The 23,819-nt window shown below is 35.9% G+C and overlaps 1 protein-coding gene across 2 annotated transcripts in view; it reads right to left on the bottom strand.

The window, feature by feature from the left end:
• Nucleotides 1-854: 854 nt before the first annotated feature.
• The window catches only part of FBXL7 (F-box and leucine rich repeat protein 7), a 454,109-nt gene continuing 431,144 nt past the window's right edge, over nucleotides 855-23,819 (bottom strand). For both annotated transcript variants that reach the window (XM_051969865.1, XM_051969864.1), the window contains 2 exons: nucleotides 14,407-15,018; nucleotides 855-4,202 (listed from right to left, as the gene is read on the bottom strand). In XM_051969865.1, coding sequence (XP_051825825.1) covers nucleotides 3,466-4,202; nucleotides 14,407-15,018 — 1,349 coding nt within the window. In that variant the 3' untranslated portion in view covers nucleotides 855-3,465. The remainder of the gene's footprint in view (nucleotides 4,203-14,406; nucleotides 15,019-23,819) is intronic.

The raw sequence follows: 23,819 nt of genomic DNA, 5'->3' as shown, positions 1-23,819 counted from the left end.
TTTTTCCCCTGTCAAAATGTACAATCGTTTCAAGTAATAAACAAGAAAGGAAAGCAGTGGCTTTATACTGGATATCATGCAGGGTGCTTTTTGGATAAAAACCTTTTTGAAGGTTCCTTTAAAGTTTTGAACATAGGTCTGAGTATGAATGCCTGAACCTCTGAAGTGATCATCTTTCTCTTTACCTCTTTATCTCTTTGGGACCCGGGCAGAAATTGAGGGAGAGAAGTGTGGTGTCAAATTAATAGTGTGAGAAAAGTAATATTACTGGTCTTTTTGAGTTTTGGGCTTTTTTTTATTAACAGTTTTATTGGTTGAAAAGGAGGTGAAGGGCATCTAAAACATCTTAAAAGGAATCACTCTTGTATCCTTTGTGCTTGTTTAAGATCAAGTTTGCTACTCATATATTACTTTTTCCTCCTCTAAAATTGATTTCTTGGGTCTCATGGAGCTTTGTGACTTAAAAAACTGCCACCTTAGGTTTTTCCAGGCTTCTTCTAACTCTTTTGATTTTATACCCTATATAATCATGGTCTGAGGCCCTCTGTCTTTATTTATAGCAACAGATGCTAAGCATAATAATTTTGAAGGCTCCTTCAAAGGTTGGAACAAATAGGAAGGCATGAATTCACTACCTGTGAAGTGAATGCTTTTCCATTTACCTGTTAATTTGAAGCCAACATCATTGAGCCAAGGGGAATGACAAAACCATACACTGCAGGCATCAGAGGGACCATCTCTGTTCCTAGATCCCATCATTGAATTGACTCAGGCTGAGCTCAGTCTGAGAGACAACTTTGATTGATTCTATTTTCCCTTCTGTAGTTAGGAGGGCAAAAAGTGAGGCTGAGATGATTACTGAACATATTGCTTTATTTCTCGATGGTAGTAAATTAATGGCTTTCTAGAGAATCATACAGCACGCAATGATTCCAACATTAGAAATTTTTAAAGAAGAGCATTCAATTTAGCATAGCCAGGAAGGAAGCAACATGTTAAAACAGTCAAATTTGCTAATAAGGCCATTTGGTTGGTCTCTTAAAAACTTGCTAAACTCAATTTCCAATTACCTCTTCCAAACATTCAAACTTCTTGAACTCCCTATGGAACATCATGAAGAGAAGTCTGGGGGAAAAATTAGAAACTGGATAAAGCAAAGATATGCTGTACATTCACTGTAAAGAGTTGACCTTGTCAGATATGCAGAAAGCAGTAAATTTGACACTTATTAAATGGCAGGAAGATAAGGTTTTTAATATTTGGAGCCACCGAGTAGCCAGTGGTCTCTGGCACATAAGGGTCTGCTAGGGAATCTTAAACTCACCTGGGAGATCATTTCACCCAGTATGAGGGAAGGTTCTCAATGACTCACAAATAAACCTCAGTCAAGGGACACAAATTGCATGTAGAATGCTGCTTCAGGTCATGGATACGTTTATAAGCCATGTGAGTGTTTCTAAGTGGTATTTCCAGCCAGATCATGCATTTTTTCCCTCTTAGTACACGGTTTTGAATGCTACGTCAATGATGCTAATGATGTTGTCTGGAAAGCAAGCTACTGTTTCATTATGAGAACCAGACTGGGCAGATGATTCCCTACTTTGGTTCCTACTTCCCAACACATGTACAGCACTGGGGCCTCTGACTTGAAGCCATTGTCAATCTTATACAGGCCTGCTTTGCAAACAGATTTAACATGCTTGGCTTGGAGGTCTAGAGGCCCTGGGTTTGGATGCCATTCCTTTTGGGTGGAAGTAGAACAGTTTTTAGAAGTGAATGATTAAGGGTGGGGAGTTGTGAAGGAGCATTTAAAAACTCACAAGCTAGTTGGAATCAGGGAATGAACTTCAAATAGAAGGGCAATGGAATTTTTTCCCCCTGGCTTATTGATTTTATGCAAATAGAACTGGCAAAGGCTTACTCCACTACAAAATGGTAACTTCCTGTTTAGAAATCACGTGTGCATAGGTATGCATTTATTTCTAAAGAATGGTTGACATGGTTGGTGGGCCGGAGTCTAAATCTCACTGATGTGTTTCCTTGTTTATATGCATGCCATATCCATAGAGCGCACCATTACAAATGTGGAAGTTGACTACCCATCCTTTGAAGTGGAATATGCATAGAACTATGGAAATATGCACACAAGGTGACACTGTGCACAATTAGGCATTTAAGGGTTCAACCTCAAAAAGATTTCATACGTCCAATGAAGTATGGGTGCATAAAGGAACAAATAAATGAAAAAGAAAAACAGAAGTCTGAATGACAAAAGGGAAATCTGGTTAGTCTTCTCACAGCTGGAGTACAGATGTGCCTGCCACATGTGCACTGAGGAAAAGGAAAAAAAAATATTTTGTGGAGTGAAAGGGTGTGCCTATTTGGGCATCACTTCTTAATTAAAAATTACAAGGGTATTTCCCCCTGTTAGCAAAGGCTTTGGAAGGATGACCTTCTTTTATACCAATGAAAGACTAAAAGATTTCAGCTCAGCATCGGTCTGAAACTGATTTCTCTAATCTCATCCTCAGATATATAGACCCCGCCCTGTCAGTGCTGCCTGTTAATCATGCTCATAGAGCATTACGAACAACAGAGCATGGGCATAATATGAAATAGATTCCAGGAGCACATATTGCGATCACTCAGATGAGGGAGAGAGACAATTAGAAAACCGACACTGAGACAAGCACCTTGGAATATCCTTCCTGGAAAAGGCTGGCAAAATGGCTCAGTGCATAAAGAAAAAAAAAAGGGAGACATTCATTTGGAGGAGGAAAGCTTCCTGGGTGACTAAGGGAAAATCACCTTAGGTTTATAACAACAATAACAAAAACACAATTTTTCTCATTTCCATTATTCTAAAATGGGCATGAGCACAGAGACCCAGAATGCTTGTGGGGAGTAATTAATTTACAAAGAAACGTTTGGAAAGCACTTTGTAAAGTGCTACTGATCCATTTTTCAAGATTGTTTATGGCATTCATATTAGTTTGTCGGACTGAGGAACGTGTTTCACTCCAAATAAGTGTGGAGTTTGGGCCTTTGTGCCAAAGCAGGCAGTCTTGGGAGTATCTTAGATCAGTGCTTTCTTGGGGATTCCCAGTAGCATTAGGACTGGCCTGCTGAGGCCCTCTGAAGGATTACCTACAAGAACCCAGCCAGAAACAAGAAGGTAACAGCTACAATAGAAACAGGCTTATTTTTGTTTTCTTTGTGTAGATCATAACAAATAATCAAAAGCTGATTCTCAAGAACTTCAAAGCATAAAAAAAAAAAAAAACAAAAACCAAAAACCCAAAAGAACAAACAGCTATTGCAAATGAGAGTGGCATGTGCTTACATATACTGTCTTTAACATTTTTTTTTTGGTTAAAAAAAACAATATATTTTTTTTGTTGTTGTTGTTTGTTTTGTTTTGTTTTTGATTTTTATAAAAAGAGATCATAGACAGAGGCTGTCCACTCAAAAGAAGGCGGGGTTGGTGTGTTCTATAATACAGCGCTTGCAATGGCGTTTCACAAAGCGCAGGGCCTCCACGGACACCTCACAGTCCTGCACATTTAGCATCTGCAGGTCGAAGCAGTTGGCGGCTACGATCTGGAGACCCTGCCCCGTGATGCTCTCGCAGGACTTGAGGCTCAGGCGCTTCAGATTGAAGCAGTTAAGAGCCAGGCATTCCAGGCCAGTGTCCGAAACCAAAGGGCACTTCCCAATGTCCAGGGACTTGAGTTTTGTGCAGTTTTTGGCCAGGTATTCCACCCCGTGGTCCGTGATGCCCTCGCAGCCCCGCGCATTGAGGTAGCGCAGTTTGCTGCAGTACTTGGCAATGTAACGGATGCCCACATCGGTGACCCGGCCGCAGTGGGCGATGCTGAGATAGCGCAGGCGGGACTCCAGCTTGGCGATCTCCCGCAGGCCAAAGTCACTGACAAAGCGGCAGTCACTCACACTCAGCTCCTTGATGGAGCCGCAGTAGATCATCAGGTAGCGGAGGCCCTCGTCAGTGATGCGGACGCAGCGCCGCAGGTAGAGGTGGGTCAGCTGGGTGCAGTGCGCCGCGATTGTGTGCAGACCCTCATCCTCCAGGACGAAGCAGTCTGTCATATCCAAGTAACGGATGGAGATCTGTTTGCCGTGTAAAGGAGACAGCTTGATGGAGGCTTCCCGGGTCAGACTGATGCAAGTGACTTTAGAGCATCCTATTCAGAGAGAGAGAGAGAGAGAGAGAAAGAGAGAGAGAGAGAGAGAGAGAGAGAGAGAGAGAGAGAGAGAGAGAGAGAGAGATTACACACATACAACACACACACATATATACTATGATGTCAAACTGATACAGTGTTTCTCCCCAATGACACTAGTTCTATCACTGATAGTTTGGTGGTAGAGTGGAGGGGAATGAGGGGATGTCTATCTCTTCTCTTCGACGATGCAGACTACTACAAATGCCAGTTGTAGTCTTCTTTATGGTTTCAATTTTTAATTCAAGAGATGGAGCAGAAGTTTTTCTGATATTTAAAGTAATCTTGATCTATCTGGTTATAAGGGCTCCACATCCTATTTAACTATGATTAGTATATTTAATACAATGGTAGATGTTCTATAGCTGACCTACATATATGGATACTTCCCGTTCTCATAAAGGTCAGAGACTAATAGATCTAGAGCTAGAAGGAATTTTAAAACCACCAATTCTAATACCTTCAACCCCCCTTTTTTTAACAGATGAGGAAACTGAAGTACGGAGAGATTAAGTCACATGTTCAGGATCACACTTAACACAGCTAGTAAATGTCTACCAAGTCTCCAAGTCCAATTTCCTTGGTCACTATGCTTCAGAGAAGGATGAAACCAAAATACTAATCTAGTGCATAGATAATGAGAGTTAGAGTAATTCTCCATCAATTCCCTCTTTTCAATAAAAAATTAAGTATTTGAATTGTGTAGAAAGCACAATATTATATGGAACTGTCTTTGAGTGAAGAGACCTGGGTTCAAAAAGAGATTCTGACACTTAGTATTGAGCAATTCAGGGCAAGTTCTTTAATAGTTCTGAGCCTCAGTTTCTTCAGATGAAAAAAAAATGGGTATAATATCCCTGCCTATCCCCTTATAAGAATAAATACAAAATATTTTGCAAACCTTAAGGCATGATAGAAATAAGGTATTGTTATTATATATGGGGTTGAGATCTGCATTGGTGGAGAGAAATCGCATAATAGGAGTTCTCTGTGCTGATAAAATCATAGCTCCTTCTCATCCTGAGTGTGACAGAAAGGATAAAGATAGAATCTTACTTATAGCAAATAAAAAGAAAACTTGCTTTTATACTCCTCTATTTTATACTGTAATATTTTGGGTACCCAAAGGACAAGCAGTTTATAATTAGTATGTACCTAAAACATGCAACATTTTCTTAGCAACCGTTATCTCTCAACTCCAACTTATTTCTACTTCAGGAAAAAATAAAAATACCCAATACAAAACCCCCAAACCCTTCAAAAATTTTCATATTCTCCTCACCTCTTCAGTTTTATAATCTTTTATAGACTATAAAACTTTTATTCACATTTATTCCTCTCTGTTACCATGCAGTTCTCTTGGATATCTACCTTATCTCTCCTGCCTCTGCAAGTCCCCAAGGTCAGCGTATAGCCCTTCAGAATTTCTGAGCAATGTGAACACTCTGAAGGGCTTTCCTCCCACTTCCTGGGGGACTGATTGCTCAGAATATTATCACAGGACTTCCTCTTGTCCAGGAGTGAGGAGGTTAAAAAAAATAGTCATCCATGTAAACTACCCAGCCTGTAAGAATGGAAATATTTCAAACATTAAAGGCTCCTAGCTTCGCTCTAATGATCCAATATCATTTTTGCATTTAGAGTCCTAGAAGTACACCTTGAAATCTTATCTTTCCTTTAGACTATTGTATTACACCTACAGGAAGCTGGGGTGGGGCTGGGAAGGTTGCAATGGGGATGGAGCACACACATTTTATCTAAATAGAGGCCTCTAGTATATGCTAGAAATAAGACAAGGATGACTTATTTCTCTATATTTCCTAAAAAGGAGCTTTGGCCTTAACTCTCAATATGAGCTTTGAGTTTCTTTCTTCTTCTACTATCCCCATCTGCAGTAAAATATCAATCTATACACTTAAGGAAGGCCATAGTATTTGGTGGGGGAAACCCATATTTCCATATGAAAAATAGGAGTTCAAAGTGAATAAGATATTTATTGAGTACAGTGAATACAATGTTATTCTGAACTTATTCCTATATAATAGTTTGAGGAAAAGAAATAGGTTCAGTTCTGGTTCAAATGGATTTACTAGGTATCCATTTGGAAACAAACCAAAACAAAAAAGAACCAGCTTTGCTCACATTATTGGGTGGGAGGGAGTTGGTGGTGGGAAAAGCAATATTTATATTTATGTTGAACAAATTAGTGAGGTTTTGTTTCATTATTGATTCATGGTTTATTTCTATTAAAGTTGCTGCAAAAATATTATTGAATTTAGCTTCCTGTCATTAGTGGAGACCTATTTCCTTCTTAAGAATGCAAAGAGGATCTTGCTATAAAGCATGACTAATGACTTTAAGGGTATCATCATCATCATCATCATCATCATCATCACATTTATATAGTACTTATGCCAGGCACTGTGCTAAGTGCTTTATAATTATCTTATTTGATTCTCATAACAACCCTGGTTATGATAGGTTCTATTATTATCCCCATTTTACAGATGAATAAACTGAAAACACTTAACTTGTTTGCAGCTTATAAGTGTCTGAGGTCATATTTGAATTCAAGTCATCCTGACTCTAGGACTAGCACTCTATCTATTGTATCATCTAACAGCCTCAATTATTAGGAATATCTGTCAGAATCTTTCACAAATGGGACAGCATACTATTTTCTGTTTTAGAGATACAATTTCCTGAATAGGACTATAATCCTGTGATTTGAGACTTTTAAAAAATTCAAATCTAAGTAAAACAAAGTGGACATCAAATCTAACTTTAAAGTTTCTTGAATTGGCAAAAAATATGATAATAATATGAGAGGCAGCTTATGTAATAAATGGCAGTTTGTATAGTAGAGGCAGCTAGTTGGTACAGTGGATAGAGCTCTTAGGTCAAATTCAGCCTCAGATACTAAATTTAAATAATTATGGGTAAATCACTGAATCTGTCTTCCTTAAATTCTTTATATATAAAATGGGGATAATAACAGAAAACCTTAAAGACTGAGAATGGCAAGGATTCAAGTTCTGCCTATATTGATGTTATGATCATGATATGTTTGAACTTCTTAATGTCCTAGGAGATGCTCTATGAGACACAGATAATTTCCATATAAGGAGTTCCCCCACATCAATGAAATCACAGATCTAGGCAAAATTATGACATTAACTGCCATTTCTACCAGGCCTTAAAATTTACAGAATAATTTAAATGCATTATTCCATTGGATTGTCACAAGAATCACATGATGTCTGTACCTCATTTTACCATTTTACAAATGAGGAAACTGAACCTCAAAGGAACTGCATGACTTGGTCTTTGTTTTCTTAAGCAATAAGTATCTGAGGCAAGATTACAACCTGAACCTTTACAGACTTTAAGATAGCTCTTAACTAATTTTTTTATCTGAAGATCATCTTATTGAAAGAATATATATATATATATATATATCACCAACACAGACTAGTTCTTACTAAAACTAATTTTTTTTTTACCATAGTTGTGATTTCATTCACATAGGGAACTCTATGAGAATAAACTTCCTCTTAAGTGACTTGTCCAATTAATCAATCAGCCATGCACTGATTATGTGCCAAGCACTATGCTAAGAGATGTGATTATAGGATTCAACAGCCAATAGGTATCATAGTTGAGAGCTGAATTGAGTTTCCCCTGATTTTGAGACCAGACTTCCCCTTGGAATTACCAGTAATATATATTAAACTGTAAACTGTAAAACTCCACTAATGTCCTGCTTTATCTTATTTAGAAGTGTCTGGTGATGTAGTAGATAGAATGCTGGATCTGGACTCAGGAAAAGTTGAATTTATATCTGACCTCAGATACTAATTAGATGTGTGACTCTGGGCAAACTTCTGTTTACCTCATTTTCTTAAACTGTAAAATGGAGAATGTTGTAAAGGGTTGTTACAAATAAGATATTACTTGTAAAACTCTTAGTGTAGTATCTATAGCACATTGTAGGTGTTAGATAAATGCTATTATTATTCATCAAGGTATAGCAAACCTTGTTTACCAATGTTATAAAGGCAAAATGGAAGCTCTGGCAATCCCCCTAAAAGGGAAAAACCCAAATATGGTCAATACCAGACTATGTCTCCTTCATGAGGCTAGCTAAGTTTAAGGAAGCTCAGTACAAAAGGGGTCAGCCACCAGGTGACTTTCCTTTACCTTCAGGACTACAATTTACTAAGGTAAAAAGGAATCTCTAGATATAATGATAGCTAGCATTTTAAAACTTAAATGTTGCAAAGCACTTTACATATAAAATAATGTGTTATTACTCTGTGGAATAGTTACTATTATTCTTTTCATTTTACACATAAAGAAACTGAGATTATGAGCAGTTAGATGACTTGCTCAAGGCATACAGCTAGTACAAAATTTCAATTCAGGTCTTCCTGACTCTAACTCCAATATTTTCTTCACTGTGCTACCTAGATACCCTAACTTTTAATTATAGCAGTTTTACATGGTATTCTCATGATATATCTTTAAAATAGGTGTGCAATTTAGCCATTAACTTGTGATTTCCTTCTGTTAATTATTTTCTTTTTATAGTATATAGGGCTTACTTTGTATATATTTGTGTATGTGTGTTGTTTCCCCCATTAGATTGAAAGCTCCATGAGAGTTTTCCCTCTTTTGTATCTTCAGCATTGAGCAAAATGCCACCACACAGTAAGTGATTAATGTGTTTACTGATTGATTGATATTATTAATAAGTATTGTTATACCTCAAAGAGGATAATGCTTACAATGGGAAAGAACATTGAGTAATCTTAAATCAGACAACTCATCATAAATTGAATTTGGAAGGTCCATTTCTGCAGAGCACTGGTCCCAAACCCAAGGGTACCTGTAAGCTAAAGAAACCTCTATTATACTTTTATTGAGTTTCCAGATTCCCCCAGAGCTGACAATATATGAAGTGGAGACACCAGCAACAGTCTTTGGAGGTCTTGAGGAGAGTGCCAGGTAATGGTTTAAGCATCTGGTGGCAGGACTGCCAAGAAATAATTAGCCAGTTAGGAATGTGCTTTTTCTAGCTCAAGCAAGAGTTAGTATCTGTGCCAGAATTTGAGTCTCCCTCTCCCCCGGCATCTTTTGGTGTCTCTCTGAAGGTCAGATTAGAAGCATCTTTAAGTGGAGACATGACTTCCAGGATGAACCATCTATTATATACATATACAAATCTTATACATTTTTATATGTATACTATATATATATATATATACATATATATATTTATGTATATATACACATATATATATATATGAGAGTTTATGTGTGTGTGCATGTGTGTGCATGTGTGTGTGTGTGTGTGTGTGTGTGTGTATACACACACACACACGTACATATATAAGCTGTAGGGAGAAGAGCATGAAAAATCAGGGAACTTTCAAACTGAAAAGGACCAAGAGGCCATCAGTTCAGCCCTCCAACAAATGAATAAAAAAGGTCTAGAGAAGTTAAACAGATTGTTCAAGATTAGAGTTTGTAGTGGTAGTTAGATATGGGACTACAACCCAGGTCCTATTCCCAGCTTCTGAAACTGTGGTTCGTGACCCCACTTCATGTGAAGATCCTGAAGTTAGGATTTATTATCAGTAAATGTTTGATTTATATACTTATTTTATATACCTGTGCCTGGGGTCATGTACAATTTATCAGGTGAAAGGGGGTCATGAAAGCAAGAAGTTTAAGAAGTCCTGCTTTATAGTATAACATTCATCCCACTGCATCATTCTATCTCTGTTTTCAGAGCTTTTCTTCTTCCAGAGCTTCTGAGAGAAATCTTCACAGGTATTTATGTTGCTACTTTGTCAATGCCAATGGCTTTCTTCCCAATCATGACTAACTAAACATTCAGTACTCAGAAAAAAATGCAATTGATGTGGCCCCGCCATGAAGCCAAATGAGCCAGGAGAGTAACTAAATCTTCAGGTGCCAGGAAAAGAAACTGAGTAAAAGAATGGTCTGTCATTATCATAGGTTTTTTTTTTTTTTTTAAAAAAAGCAGATGCATTACTTCTAAGGAAAAAGCAAACTGAGGGAATCAGATATCCCCTCAGATTTTGTTAGTGGTATTAGTCACAGAAAACATTCACAAATCTCTATATTTATTTACCTATCAAAATGTTTTTTTTATTCTGTCTCTTAAATCCCTCAAGATGCCATCCATACTTTTCAATTACAATAAAATCCTTAACATATCTTGTTGATATCAGTCTCCAAACCATTTATTTCATGCCTAGGATATGAATGAGATGAAGAAAAGACTGATTTAGTCCTGAGGGATCAAACTCTGGTGCCCAGTAAGTCCTCTGGACTTTAATCTTTATCTCTGGATAGACTTTAAAATGCATCAGCACTGCTGGGCCTTCCTAACTGTTTGAAATAAACTTTTCTAGTTTATTGGTTTATTTTTCACACCAGAATTGAAGAACTTGATTATTAAAATTTGAAAAATTTACATGGCTGGTTATACTTAAATCTATTCTCATAAACAGTAGAGGAACATTTGAGTTATAGTTGTACATAACACTGAAAGGGATCTTAGAGAAAGTGTTCTGCTGCGGTGTTTAGCTGCTCACAGTAGAGCAAGGATGAAGGGAAGAGGAATAGTGAATATAAAATAATACAATTGTATCTTCTGCTTCAGATTATCATTGGCCCTTCCCCTTTCCCTTAGTAGCAAATACAGTTTACTACTTTTCTCTCAAAGGAAGGGTCAAAGGCAAAGTGTCTCAGATTTGCCAGTATCCACAGTTAATGTCTATTAGGATTCTTACAAGGTGCCAAGTCAGTGGAATTAATGAGATAATGATTCTCTAATTTACATGTACTTAGTACTTACTATAATTCCACAAGATTCACACCTTTAAGAGAGCATATATAAGGAGGAGCTCTCAGGACCAAAGAAGAGAAGCCCACTAGAAGGTCTCAGAGGAGGAGCTAGGAGCCTCAACCAGGATTGACTCCGGGAGATTCACAAGCCAGAGAAGGCAGCTTAAGCTCTTGGAACCAAGACTACAGAAGGCCTCTAAGAAAAACTAGCCAAGCCCCAAGGATTTGGACTTTAATACCTGGATGCATTTGGGGTGATTATACTGAACTGAAATGAAGGTTGCCTCCAGAAGCCCCCCCAAGGAACCTGCTCCAAGAGAACATTATATTTTAGAGAAGAATATTACAATGTCCTCTGCAAATCTGTGTGCATGTAAACAACTGTAGAATTGTGTAGCAGCAGCAGCAGTTATAACAGCATCAGTGGTAATAGTATATTAGCAATAGTTTGGTAGTAACAGTATATAGTTGTCGAAATAATAGTAAATAGTAGTAATGGTTGTAGTAGTAGTAATAGTAGTAGTACTATGGTAACATGTTAAGGACATGTTTCACACTAAGTGTGAAACCCAGAAAACTTGTCTTGTAAAGCATTAAAGGGGACTGTACCATTAAGGGACAGGTCTGTTTTCAGAAAGCCACCACAGCTGTGAATCATAACACACTTGAAGGAATTGTAAATCAGTTTTTACTGATGCAGATGTTGCTTGTGGTTTGGGAATAAAATAAATCAGAGGCAAGAGGGAAGAGGAAAGAGGTCAGAGAAAGTAACTGCCTCTCAATCTCCTTGTATTTTTATCATCCTTTCACATGAAGGGATCTATTCTGATGGTCAGAATTAGATCCCCAGCAGCCACTAGCAAGTTGGCTCCTGTAACAGTAACAGACATTTATACAGTGCTTACTATGTGCTAGGCTCATATTAAGAACCTCACAACAATCTTGGGATTAGTATTATCATTGCTATTTTTGCTACCACTATTGCTGCTGCTATGTGATCCTGGGCAGGTCATTTAATCCTATTTTCATCAATTTCTTATCTGCAAAATGAGCTGGAGAAGGAAATAGCAAACAACTCCAGTGTTTTTATCAAGAAATCCCCAATGGGATCATGAGAAATAGGGTTTGAATGAAATTATTGAATACACACTATTACTCTTCCTCCTCCTCCTCCTTCTCTTTCTCCTCCTCCTCCTCCTCCTCCTCCTCCTCCTTCTCTTCCTTTTCCTCCTCCTTGAAGTAGTAGCACCAGTAGTTAGCATTTATTTAAGACTTTAAGATTATTTCATTTGATCTTCACAGAAATTTTGGGACTAATACTAGTAATAATTTAGTAGTAACAACAATAGGTAGCACTTATACAGGACTTTAAGGTTTGCAAAGATCTTTAAAAATGTTATTTTATTTGATCTTTATAATAACTGTGGGAGGTTGGTGCAATTATTATTCCCATTTTACAGATGAGGAAAGATGAACAGAGATTCAAGGAATTAATTATTTGCCCAGTCATATATCTAATAAGTATCTGAGACCGAATTTAAATTCAAATCTTGACTCCAGGTCCAGGCCTCTACTCACCATTCAACCTAGCTGCCTACTAGATTCTACAAATAGAATATTAGAATTTGAAGGGACTTAATCCAACTCTCACTCAAATATAATAAAGCCCAATAAACATGAAGAACTGGATAGACAATTTAACTTGTTAATATAAAGATCTGGGTTTGAGTTTTAGCCTCTGATACATACTGGCTATATTAACGTAGGCAAGCCATATGAGTTCTCTAAGCCAGTTTCTAATCTGCACATTAGGTGATTTGACCATATTTAAATTTAATTTTTTTTAAAATTTAAATCCAAATTTAAATCTATAATTCTATGATCTTCTGATCTATAAATAACATCTCTAAAAATGGTGTGCCTAAAAAGTTCAGTTATGGGGAGCTCATTATCCTTCTCATGCAAGCCAGATCATTTTAAACTAGTTTTAATGTTAAATAAAAATAGACCTGCCTCTATAACTTATACCTGTTTTTTCAAGTTGTGCTCCCACTGTATCAATGATAAGGTTATTTTCAAGAATACATTCTTCATGACTTAGTTATATCATTATGTGGTACTGGATGTCTATGCTAAAAGTCATGTCTTTTTCATTTGCCTTGCTTCTGAGTGTTCAGCTCCTTCCTGCCAAACTTACTTTCTTCCAGTTCTCCCACCTACCTTAATATATTAAAACCAAAAATATTGGTTTTGCAAACCCCATGAGAATTACAGTCTTAGAGATATTGGACAGTTCCTCCAACTGAACTATTTCCTTTAGGATCTAGTAATAAGTTCACTGATTTAGATGTCTTTGTTACTAAATACATTTTTGCTTATAAAACTCAAATAAAGAAACATTCAAACCTGTTTCCAAATGAGCCAAAATTTCAATCACTCTTAATATTCTGCTCTAAGAGAGTGTGAATATGCACACTTTAACCACATCACATCCACATATTAGTAGAAAATAACATGTTATAGTAAATATGTTCTCTGAGAATCTGTGGTCAGGTAGTATGGCTTTGTTGTCAGGGAATAAAAGGGGAAGTTTTCTTATTGAAAATAATGATCTTAGAGGCAGTTAGGTGGAGCAGTGGATAGAGCACCAGGCCTGAAGTCAGGAGAACCTGAGTTCAAATCTGGTCTCAGACACTTAATACTTCCTAGCTGTGTGACCCTGGGCAAGTCATTTAACCCCAATTTCCTCAGCAAAATATTAATAATAATAATGATGATGATCTTAGGAGTTATCACTTTTATCAGTTATCAGTAGGTTTCTGTCTGCCTCTACCTATAAATATTTTCAAATAATTGGGAAGGGAGAAACTTATTGAGGAGAAATAGTTATAAACTTGGATTATAATCTGTTTCTTAAGAGAAATTGATAGCTGTTTAGTGAAAAAGAACTGCTTGTACAGGTGTCACTATCAATTAACCAATCAATAACCATTGAAAAATACCCAATATGTGCCATATCTATGAAAGATGTGGGGTGTGGAGATACAAAGTCAAAAACAAAAAGTGAAAGTTCTGTCCTCAGAGATGTTCCCCTCTATATTCCACTGCTATATTTAGGCTATCTCAGAAAGTAAGCCTCATTTTCCATCCATCTTTTCCTTCAACCACCTGTCCCAGAATGGCTGTAGTATCTAGAGATTGTACTTTTTGAGGGTACATTTAGGAAGATCTGTCTGAGCACCTCCCATAGCAGATGCTATAAAGTTTTAGTGTTATTTTCAATTACCTGACACATCCAGGTGCTCCAAGTTGGGACAGAGGGATACCACATCAAAAACAGCTTCATTGGAGATGTTGTAACAGCCTGAAACCTCTAGTCGCCTCAGCTCTGGGCAGCACTGGGCAATGGTATAAAGTCCTCTGTCTGTGAGCCGCCTGCAGCCACTAACAGTCACTGTCTCCAACATGAGACATACATTGGGTGTGTCTTGACAAAGTCTTCTGGTTAATACTTTGAGTGCCCGGTCCACATTGATGGTCTCACCAGTCAAACGAATAGTCCTCCAGAGCCGAGGATCCCAAGCAAGGTTGTACCATCTGCGGCACACACGAGCACAGCGGCACAGCTGGTTGGTAGGCAGGAAGGAAAATATCTGGATCATAGAGTGGTCTGGGAGGCGGTCAATGTGAGCCTGTTCTTTCTGCTGTTTAGAGGCTAACCGGATGAGAGGGTGGGTGAGGCGGGTTGGAGGGGGAGAATGGACCATGGCCACTGTTTCCCCTGTGATGGAGGAAGATGAGGTGGATGAACCTCTTCCATTTTGAAATCCATGCAAATTCTGTGGACAGATTAGGGCTGGGCTGGGGGTGCTGAGCGTGCGCATGCTCAGGTCGGAGTCTGAAAAAGAACATAAAACAACTATTAGATTAAGGGGTAGCTGAGAGCTGTGATGTAGGGACATGCTTCTTTAAGTATTAATCCATTGGTCTAAATGTTATGCAAGTTAAAGATTTAAATATATGGAGTCACAAAGAAGAAAACAATACATGTCATTACTCAAACTCTTAGAGTGATAGATATTCAATATATCATAATAATGAGAAATAAAATATGAGCACATTCACTTTGTGTCATCACCACTTATCCTGTTACTTAGCTTCCAATAAATGTTTAATAAATATTTGTTGCCTGACCATTCCACAAAATAACCATTTTTTAAAGTTGTAGTTAAGAATGCAGTTGTGGTATTAGGAACAGAACACTAAATTGAAATCAGAAATTCTGGAGTCAAAATCCTGCTCTTTCATCTATGATTGTTTGGTAAGATATTGGCGCTCTCTGAGCTGAATCCCTTGTCTGTGAAGTAGAAATAATAACACCTGCCCTGTTTCCCTCAAAAATTATTGAGAGGATTACATATACTAACTTTAAAAAACAATTTGTAGACCCTACAGAGTGGCATATAAAATGTCAGGTACCATCATTTTTGTAAAACAACATGATTTTTTTCATAAGGAGGTTTATTTATATTTTGGGTAGGCTGATATTAAAATTTCATGTACAATGGAACATGGAGACAGATCAAAAGATTGTACCTTTGCCATAGATGATATACAGATTGGGTAACTCTCACACTGATAAAAAAAAGAATCGTGTTGAAGAAAATTGTATTCCTATTAGAATAAGTATGTGTAGCACATGAAAATCATTTGCTGTCTGCTATAAAGATAAGATCTTGAGGGTAGTAAAGGACAACACTTTAATCTAAAATGAATCATTTCTAGTAAGAGAATTGGTGTGCAGGCAAAGTTTTGTGACCTCATACAAGTTTAATCTTCCATAGAGATTAGAGTGTAAAACACCATTATAAAGTGAAATTTACCTTTTCTTCACTATGGATTCAGAATAGAAGACTTTATGGTGGCTATGAAGAAGTATGGCTGTTCTTAAAAAGGTAATATGATTAGGTAAAAGTGATAGAATGTGATGGAGAGTACTTATGAATAAAGCTTTATTTATCTACAACACAAAATTCTTTATAATCTTTAACTTTAAGGACCATGATCTAAACAAAACACATACACTATAGATTTACAGGCAGAAAGAAAATTAGTGATCTAGTAATCATCTAAGCCAGTGATATTAAATTCAAATAGAAATTGAACCCTACAGTCTCATGTTGACTTAGAAAACCCTAAATTAACATTATCAATGTTGTGTTGTTACTTATTTTGTTAAACATTTCCTAATTGTATTTTAATCTCATTTAAGCTCCAGTGGAACCCATGTGGACTGCTAGAGTTTTACATCAATGGCTGTATTTGGATAGACCTTGGGTTTAGTCCAACCTCCTCATTTTGTAGATGAGATGAAGCCCCAGAAGATTAAGCAATTTATTAAACTCATTACAGAACACTATGCTTGACACATAGATGCTTAATACACATTGACGGATTGCCTGCCCAGGGTCACACCAATAATAAGAAGCAGAGCTGGCATTCAAATTCAAGACCCAATTCCAGATTCAGTAGTTGGTATTTATTTCCTTTTATGCCTCAAAATGGTAAAGATGGTAAATACAGAAAAAAAATCAATATTGAAAGCACTGTATGGGAAACAGGGCCATTATTATCCTGTTGGGAGAGCTATGAATGGGTCCAATTTGGGAAGACAGTTTGGAATTTTGTGAGAAAAGTCACTAAACTATTGCCTAGATATGTAGCAAACTCAGAGGAGGGGAAAAACAAAACAAAATAAAGGGGGAAAGTGTTTTATAAAATATACCTATAGCTATAGCTATATCTATCCATCTATCTATCTATCCAAGTGATTAGAAACAGACTGAATGGTACAATGGACAGAACACAGGATTTGGAGGATCTGAGTTTCAATATGCCTCAGACACTTGCTATCTTTGAAAGTGGAGCAAATTATTTAAATTCAATAGGCATTAAGTTTTTCATTTGTGAAGTTAGAGTATTAGACGAAATGATCACTAAGATTCCTTTGAGTTTTAAATCTATGATATTATGATTCTACAACTGCAGAATGACTGAACTAATTATGATAGATGACTATAATGAAAGAGTGTTTAAAGAAAATTATGAACAAAATGAAGAATTCAAGAAACCTTGGAAAGTTAATATGAACTAGTACCTTCCTTCCTTCCTTTCTTTCTTCATTCCTTCATTCGTTCCTTCCTTTGTTCGTTCGTTCCTTCCTTCCTTTCTTCCTTTCTCCAGCCCTCCTTCCTTCCTCTCTCCCTCCTTCCTTCCCTTCCTTTCTTCCTTCCCCTTTCCTTCCCTCCTTGTTTCTTTCTCTCCCTCCTTTCCTTCCTTCCTTCCTTGGCCCATTGGATAGAGTGCTGGGCCTGGAAACAGAAAGACTCATCCTAAGTTCAACTCTGGTCTTAGACACTTACTAGCTGTGTGACTCTGGGCAAGTCATTTAATTCTGTTTGCTTAAGGTTCTTCATCTATAAAATGACCTGGAGCAGGAAATGGCAAAATACTTTAGTATCTTTGCCAAAAAAACGCAAAAGTTTTCTTTGTGAAGTATGATCCACAGTTGCAAAGATTCAGACACAATTGAACAATAGGAACAACAATGATCCCCTATCATGTGTCTGTCTCTTCCCTGAGTATACTAATAATTAACATTGAGTTCACCTTTAAAAGGAAGCAGCTTCGATAAGATGGAGAACAAAGACATTCTCCTATCTTAAACACCTTAGCTGATGGATTGCTTTTTTTTTTTTTTTGGGTAATTTTTCTTTCCTGGTGATGCATTTTCCACTTGATATACTGCTCTATCAACCTAAGATTAAAGTAGAGGGAGATAATCAAATGATTTGACTCATATAAAGAACCATCAGTCTGTCAGTCAAGTGGAATATTTCAGAACTTTTGGGAAAATCAATGTTAATGTTTCATTGTACTGGGAACAGACCAGAGGTCCTCAAAAGATGTGCTTGTAGGCCTGAAGCTCTAGCTAGTTCTACCTAACTGGAAAAGCTTTGAACTTCAGTTGCCTAAAATTGTGGTTCCTGGGTTTACAGAAGGAATAAACTTTTATTATCCTGAGGATGATTGTAATTGCTTTGCTAATATTTTGTTTAAAATTTTTGCATCAATATTCATTAGGGAGATTGGTCTATAATTTTCTTTCTCTGTTTTCATCCTACCTGGTTTAGGTATCAGTACCATGTCTGTGTCATAAAAGGAGTTTGGTAGGAGTCTTTCACTCCCTATTTTTTCCAAATAGTTTATATAGTATTGAGGAATAAACTTTTAGAGGACACCAAATCTCATCCCCCTCATTTTTCAGAGGAGGAACTTGAAGTTGAGAAAAGTTAAGTGACTTATTCAAAATCACATAGATAGTGACAGAGGCAAAATTTGAACCCAATTGATCTGACTCTTTTAAATAGTCAGGGCTCAGATGCAGCTAGGTAGCACAGTGGATAGAGCACCAGCCTTAACATCAGGAAGACTTGAATTCAAATATGGCCTCAGACACTTATTAGCTATGTGACACTAAGTCATATAACCTGATTGCCTCCAAAACCAAACCAAAAAAAATCTAACAGCCAGAGCTCTTTTCACTGCATCATGCTCTAGCCTTGTAATGAACTATATCTGTGATCTGAGGGCCAGCCTGATTTAGAAAGGGCCATCAACGAAGCCTTACTACTAATTTTTTTTAAAGCACTAATACATTTACTAAGTCAAGAGGAAACTGAAACCTGCATTAGTGACAGGAATATTTAGAATAATGAAATTCTAGATTCATCAGTTAGTGAGTTAATTATATTTTGAAAACATATATCCATATCAAGTATCCCTACCTAATACTATTATTGGGCAGTTAAGTTGCACTGGAGATAGAAAGCTGTGCCTGGAGTCAAGAAGACTCATATTCCTAAATTCAAATCTGATCTCAGATGCTTACTAGTTTTGTGACTCTGGGCAAGTCACTTTACCCTGTTTGCCTCAGTTTCCTTATCTGTAAAATGATTTAGAGAAGGAAATAGTAAATTACTCCACTATCTGTCAAGAAAACCCCAAATGGGATCATAAAGAGTTGGATAAAACTGAAATAAATGAACAATAATATTGTTATTAAGGGATAGGAATTTGACCTGTGATTTCATTAACATAGGTAATTTTTGGATAAGGAAACTCTACCAATGAAATAATGTTATTACATAGTTCCTTAAAAACACAATGTGAAGTAATTCAATGTTATGAGGTATAAGAATATGCTATAATGGTAAAATTGGCTGAATGCTATATAGCAGGATTTTATGATATTATAATTAGATTTAGTTAAAAAGTTCTAATGACATTATTTTGAAATGATGCTAGTCAAAGTAATATTACATAGGGTATTATTTATATATAGTTATGATTTAGTAGGAGCTGAATGTGAGCAATGTGCTATATTAGAAGGATAAACATAATAGGATTATGGTTTAAATAATAGGCAATGGAAAAATAAGGATTAGAGAATGAGAAATTTCTAATTCACTTCTTATCTCAATTCTTTCAAGAAAATGGAACAAATAACTCAGAGGGCAATTTATCCAGTGATTGCTTGCTATACAAATCAATTTGTGAGGTATGTGAAGGAAGAATAATGAAGATATTATTAACAGATTTACTAACATTTCTTATTTTTTAAAATATAAAGATTCAAATTCAATAAATGTATCAACTGTGTTTTGGGTATTTATTAACAACAAATAAACCACAGAGTTCTTTTAAATAGGAATCTTCCTTGGTTTGATCAAAATAAAATCACATGCTTCATTCAAGAATATTTCTATTGAATTAAATAAGATATATCTGGAAATTTCAAAGTATTAGGAGAAATAATTCTTGAGTATTATGAAAATCTGTTTTCCTAAATACTGGAAGAAAAATATATTTTTGATTCTTTAAAGAAGGTCAACAAAATAATACATGTATGAGAAAATTTTACTAAGAATGCAGAATTGATGGATATTCAAAAGATTTCTAAGTAGGAATATGTATTTGCTGTAATCTGGGAAGTGTGCTCTGTAACTATTAATTCTCTTGTTTCTAAAGGAGGATTTTAGAAAGTCAGGAAACGAATTAGCATAACTATGGAATTTTCCCATGAGTGAAAGCAAATAATAAGACACCCTAAAGAAAATGAACTTTCTAAGACCTCTTTTAAAGTGCAAATTGTATTAAATTCTATAGTAATTTCTGTTTTAGGAAACATATGCACCTAGTCTTTGGTTTAAAAATAAACAAACCAACACATCAATTATAATGACCTAAAGCCAGCTGCAGAACCAGTGGAAGATCGGGAATTTATACCTTTCCTGAACTTAATTTTAAGTATATTAGATTCAAATCACTGGTAGATTGGTAAATTATTTTTATATTGGTAGGGCCAGGAAAATCTAGAATTCTCTTCACTTTAAATCCCTAACAGGAATGCATTTCAAGTATTCAATGATAGTCAATATTTTTATAATATCATATACTTTTAAAGGAATTTTCACATCCATACCTCTACCACTGACATACTATCACTGACAAATCAAAACCCTTAATTTATATTATTAGTTTGAAAAGAAAACTTATTACTTTGTAACAAAGGGAAAAACTGGCCTTTGATTCATCTTTTACTGGTTAATTAGGTGACTGAATGTTCATAATTTTAAGTCAACATAATAAGAGTAAAAATGGATCCAGGGCTACTTCATTCTGAGAGTCACTTCATTTTGTTCATACATATATGCCTGGATTCTCCCACTATTGTTTGCAAGTAACCAAAATGAGGATATTTCATGTGCAACCTGTCCATCCACGAATTCCACGAATCAACTATTGTTCCATCCTTTATCCAGTTCCTCATTCCCTAAAACATCTATAAATTGTGTGTACAGTTCATTCAGGAAGTCTTTGCCTCTTTGGATGAGACTCTCCTGTTGACAAACTCAATAAATCTTAGTTGGTCCAAATTATGTTTTTTGGCCAATCTGTTCTTCCCATTTCCAACACTGACATAGGCTACTACCCAAAACTTGAATATTCAGGACGTAAGGCCAAATTTTCAAAAAGAAAGGGAACACTGTTGTCTTTCCAACAAGGGAAAAGATAAATAAATAGCAGAATAGTTATTTTCTGCTTGATCTGTCATATCTCAAAAGAAGGAAATGTGATCCAAATCTATAGTGACTAAAGTTGGATCTATAGCATTAAAAGACAAAAGCATCATCATAATATAGCATCATGGAACTTAAAACTCCTTCTGAAAATGAATTTTTGAACTTAACTAGTCTTTTTATTTTGGACTATAGGCATGCAGTTTATAGTCAAATATCATTAATATTGCCAGGCACATCTCTGAAACCTTTTTGGCTTGATAATACCTGTTAGTACTAAAATTCTTTTGGGAAAAAGTTGCTTTCATTCTATAACGTGGCAACTAAATAGAAGTTTGATGGTTATAGAGGAAGTGTGTAATGTAAAGAGCACTGGGTTTGGCATTAGCCTCAAATCTTGTCTGTTCTACCTCTGTAAGGGGAAGCCTTTAGATCTTGTTTCTCAGTTATTTTGGTCATGTCTGACTCTTTGTGACCCAATTTGGGGCTTTCTTTGCAGAAATACTAGAGTGCTTTGCCATTTCCTTTTCCAGCCTTTGGATCTTAGCTTCCTCATATAAAATGATGAGAATGGATTAGATAAGTTCTGGGTCTCTTTCTTCTTGAAATTAATGGGTCAATGATGGGAAAATGTTTTTCTTTCCCAAATGTAACCTTTCAGTCATATCTAATATTTATCTGGTCATGTATACTTAATCTAAATCTCTTAAAACAACCTCTCAGGACATTGGTATTTATGGGACTTTGCCTTTAACTAAAAATAAATCACAGATATATAGGGACAGATCACAAATCTATCATCTGCCCTTCTTCTTCAGCTTTAATTTCCTTATCAACAAAATGAAGCAACAGACTTAGCTCTAGATTTATCAATTTATGAACCTATGAGTTCCCATTTCTCCTTTCCACTCTCACTTCACCCTTCATACTATGTGTAAAAACTTCACAGGCATATATCTCAGGATCTAACTGAAGTGAATCCTTTCCTCACAAGTTAGACCTAGAGTGAACCCCATCCTCACTGGGATTAAGACAGAAATCAGAGTTCACAAAGCAGAAACAATGGGGAACAATAACAATGTAGACAACTGGAATACAACATGGAGAATTTTTCCAAAGTAGAAGAGGTACTAAAAAGGCTGACAGAGTTGGTATTTAAAAAAAAAGCACAAGTAGAAGAAAGTTGAAAGAAAAGAAACAAAAGACAGTTTTGAAATGACATGTATATGCTACATAAACTTAAATGATTGATCTTAAATTCAGAATATACAGAAAAAAATTATAGAAAAAAACAATTTTAAAAAAAGTAGACAATATACTGCAAGGGATGGCACAAGTAAATTACCCAGAATTTTTGAACATAGATTACAAAGTACTAATTGACTAAATCTGGCAACATCAAGAAAAAGCAAGACCCATTTTAAAAAATCCTAATTTTATTTTGGTTAAATGTCAGAATTTCATTGTTTAATAACAAATTTTATGAACAACCAGGATAAACAACTTTATTCATGAAGAAACAGCAAAAAAAACTTACTCATGATTATTTTCTAGCTATAAGAAATCAGAAAATTTCAAAAAAAATCCAAATTTTTCTATTTTCAAAAAAAAGTAAAAGAGCTTCTGTTGCAATCCAAAACAACTTATTATTTAAAACCAAGCCTAATCAACAAAAGAGAGACAATATAAGGTAGTCTTGCAACAACAACAAATACAATCTATCCAAGCAACATAGCAGACATGAAAGCATTTAGAAAATGTCTTAATACATTTGTCAAATTGTGATTCTATTATAATTCCACAATAAAAACAATTAATTAAGCACTACTATGTTCAAGGCATTGAAAGTAAAGAGAAATGAATAAATTTATCCCTATTCTCAAGAAACTTCACTTTTATTGGAGGGGAAATGAGATAAATAGTCTAGCTCATACTCATAGATAGGAGGATATAAATTAAGTCTTAATGACCTGCCTTGCTTCTGGTATATTTTTCTTTTAATAATTTCTGCAGTCAATTAATTCTCCAATTAAAGTTGCCTATTGAAATCATACTGTGGAATATTCTTAACCTACTTTTAAAATGGTGAATCTTCCTTTTAATTATACTTCCATAAAATGTACCTGTTTTCTAGCATAATTCTCAAATTTAATAAACAGAATAAATACCTTTGTGCAGAATACTTAGCCATTCTCAATCCATGGTCTAGCATATACTTCTTTTATCTCTTTGGGTATACACAATACTATTTTTAATTACTCATGAGTTGAAAGTTGTTTTCTCTCCTTATACTTGGGCAAAATGAAAACTAAATCTTTAACCAATTTCATATTCAGAAACTACTGTTATAAGATTTTTGAGTACCCTAATTCCAACTTTTGTTTGCTGAAGAGAACTGTATTTGATGTTATGTTTTTCTTAGGCAGGTGAGACAACTCATGGCAATCTCAGGAGAGCCCAGCAAGCCTAGACTCTTAGGTTTGACATTTTAACAGCTGTTAAGTTTCTGAAACCTCTCGCTTGCCTGCCTGTGCTCAATTCATCTTGAAAAAGAGAG

Source organism: Antechinus flavipes, chromosome 1, assembly GCF_016432865.1.
Source record: "Antechinus flavipes isolate AdamAnt ecotype Samford, QLD, Australia chromosome 1, AdamAnt_v2, whole genome shotgun sequence".
NCBI lineage: Eukaryota > Metazoa > Chordata > Mammalia > Dasyuromorphia > Dasyuridae > Antechinus > Antechinus flavipes.
Note: the sequence above shows the minus strand (reverse complement) of the source record. Positions and strands in the feature narration are given on the sequence as shown.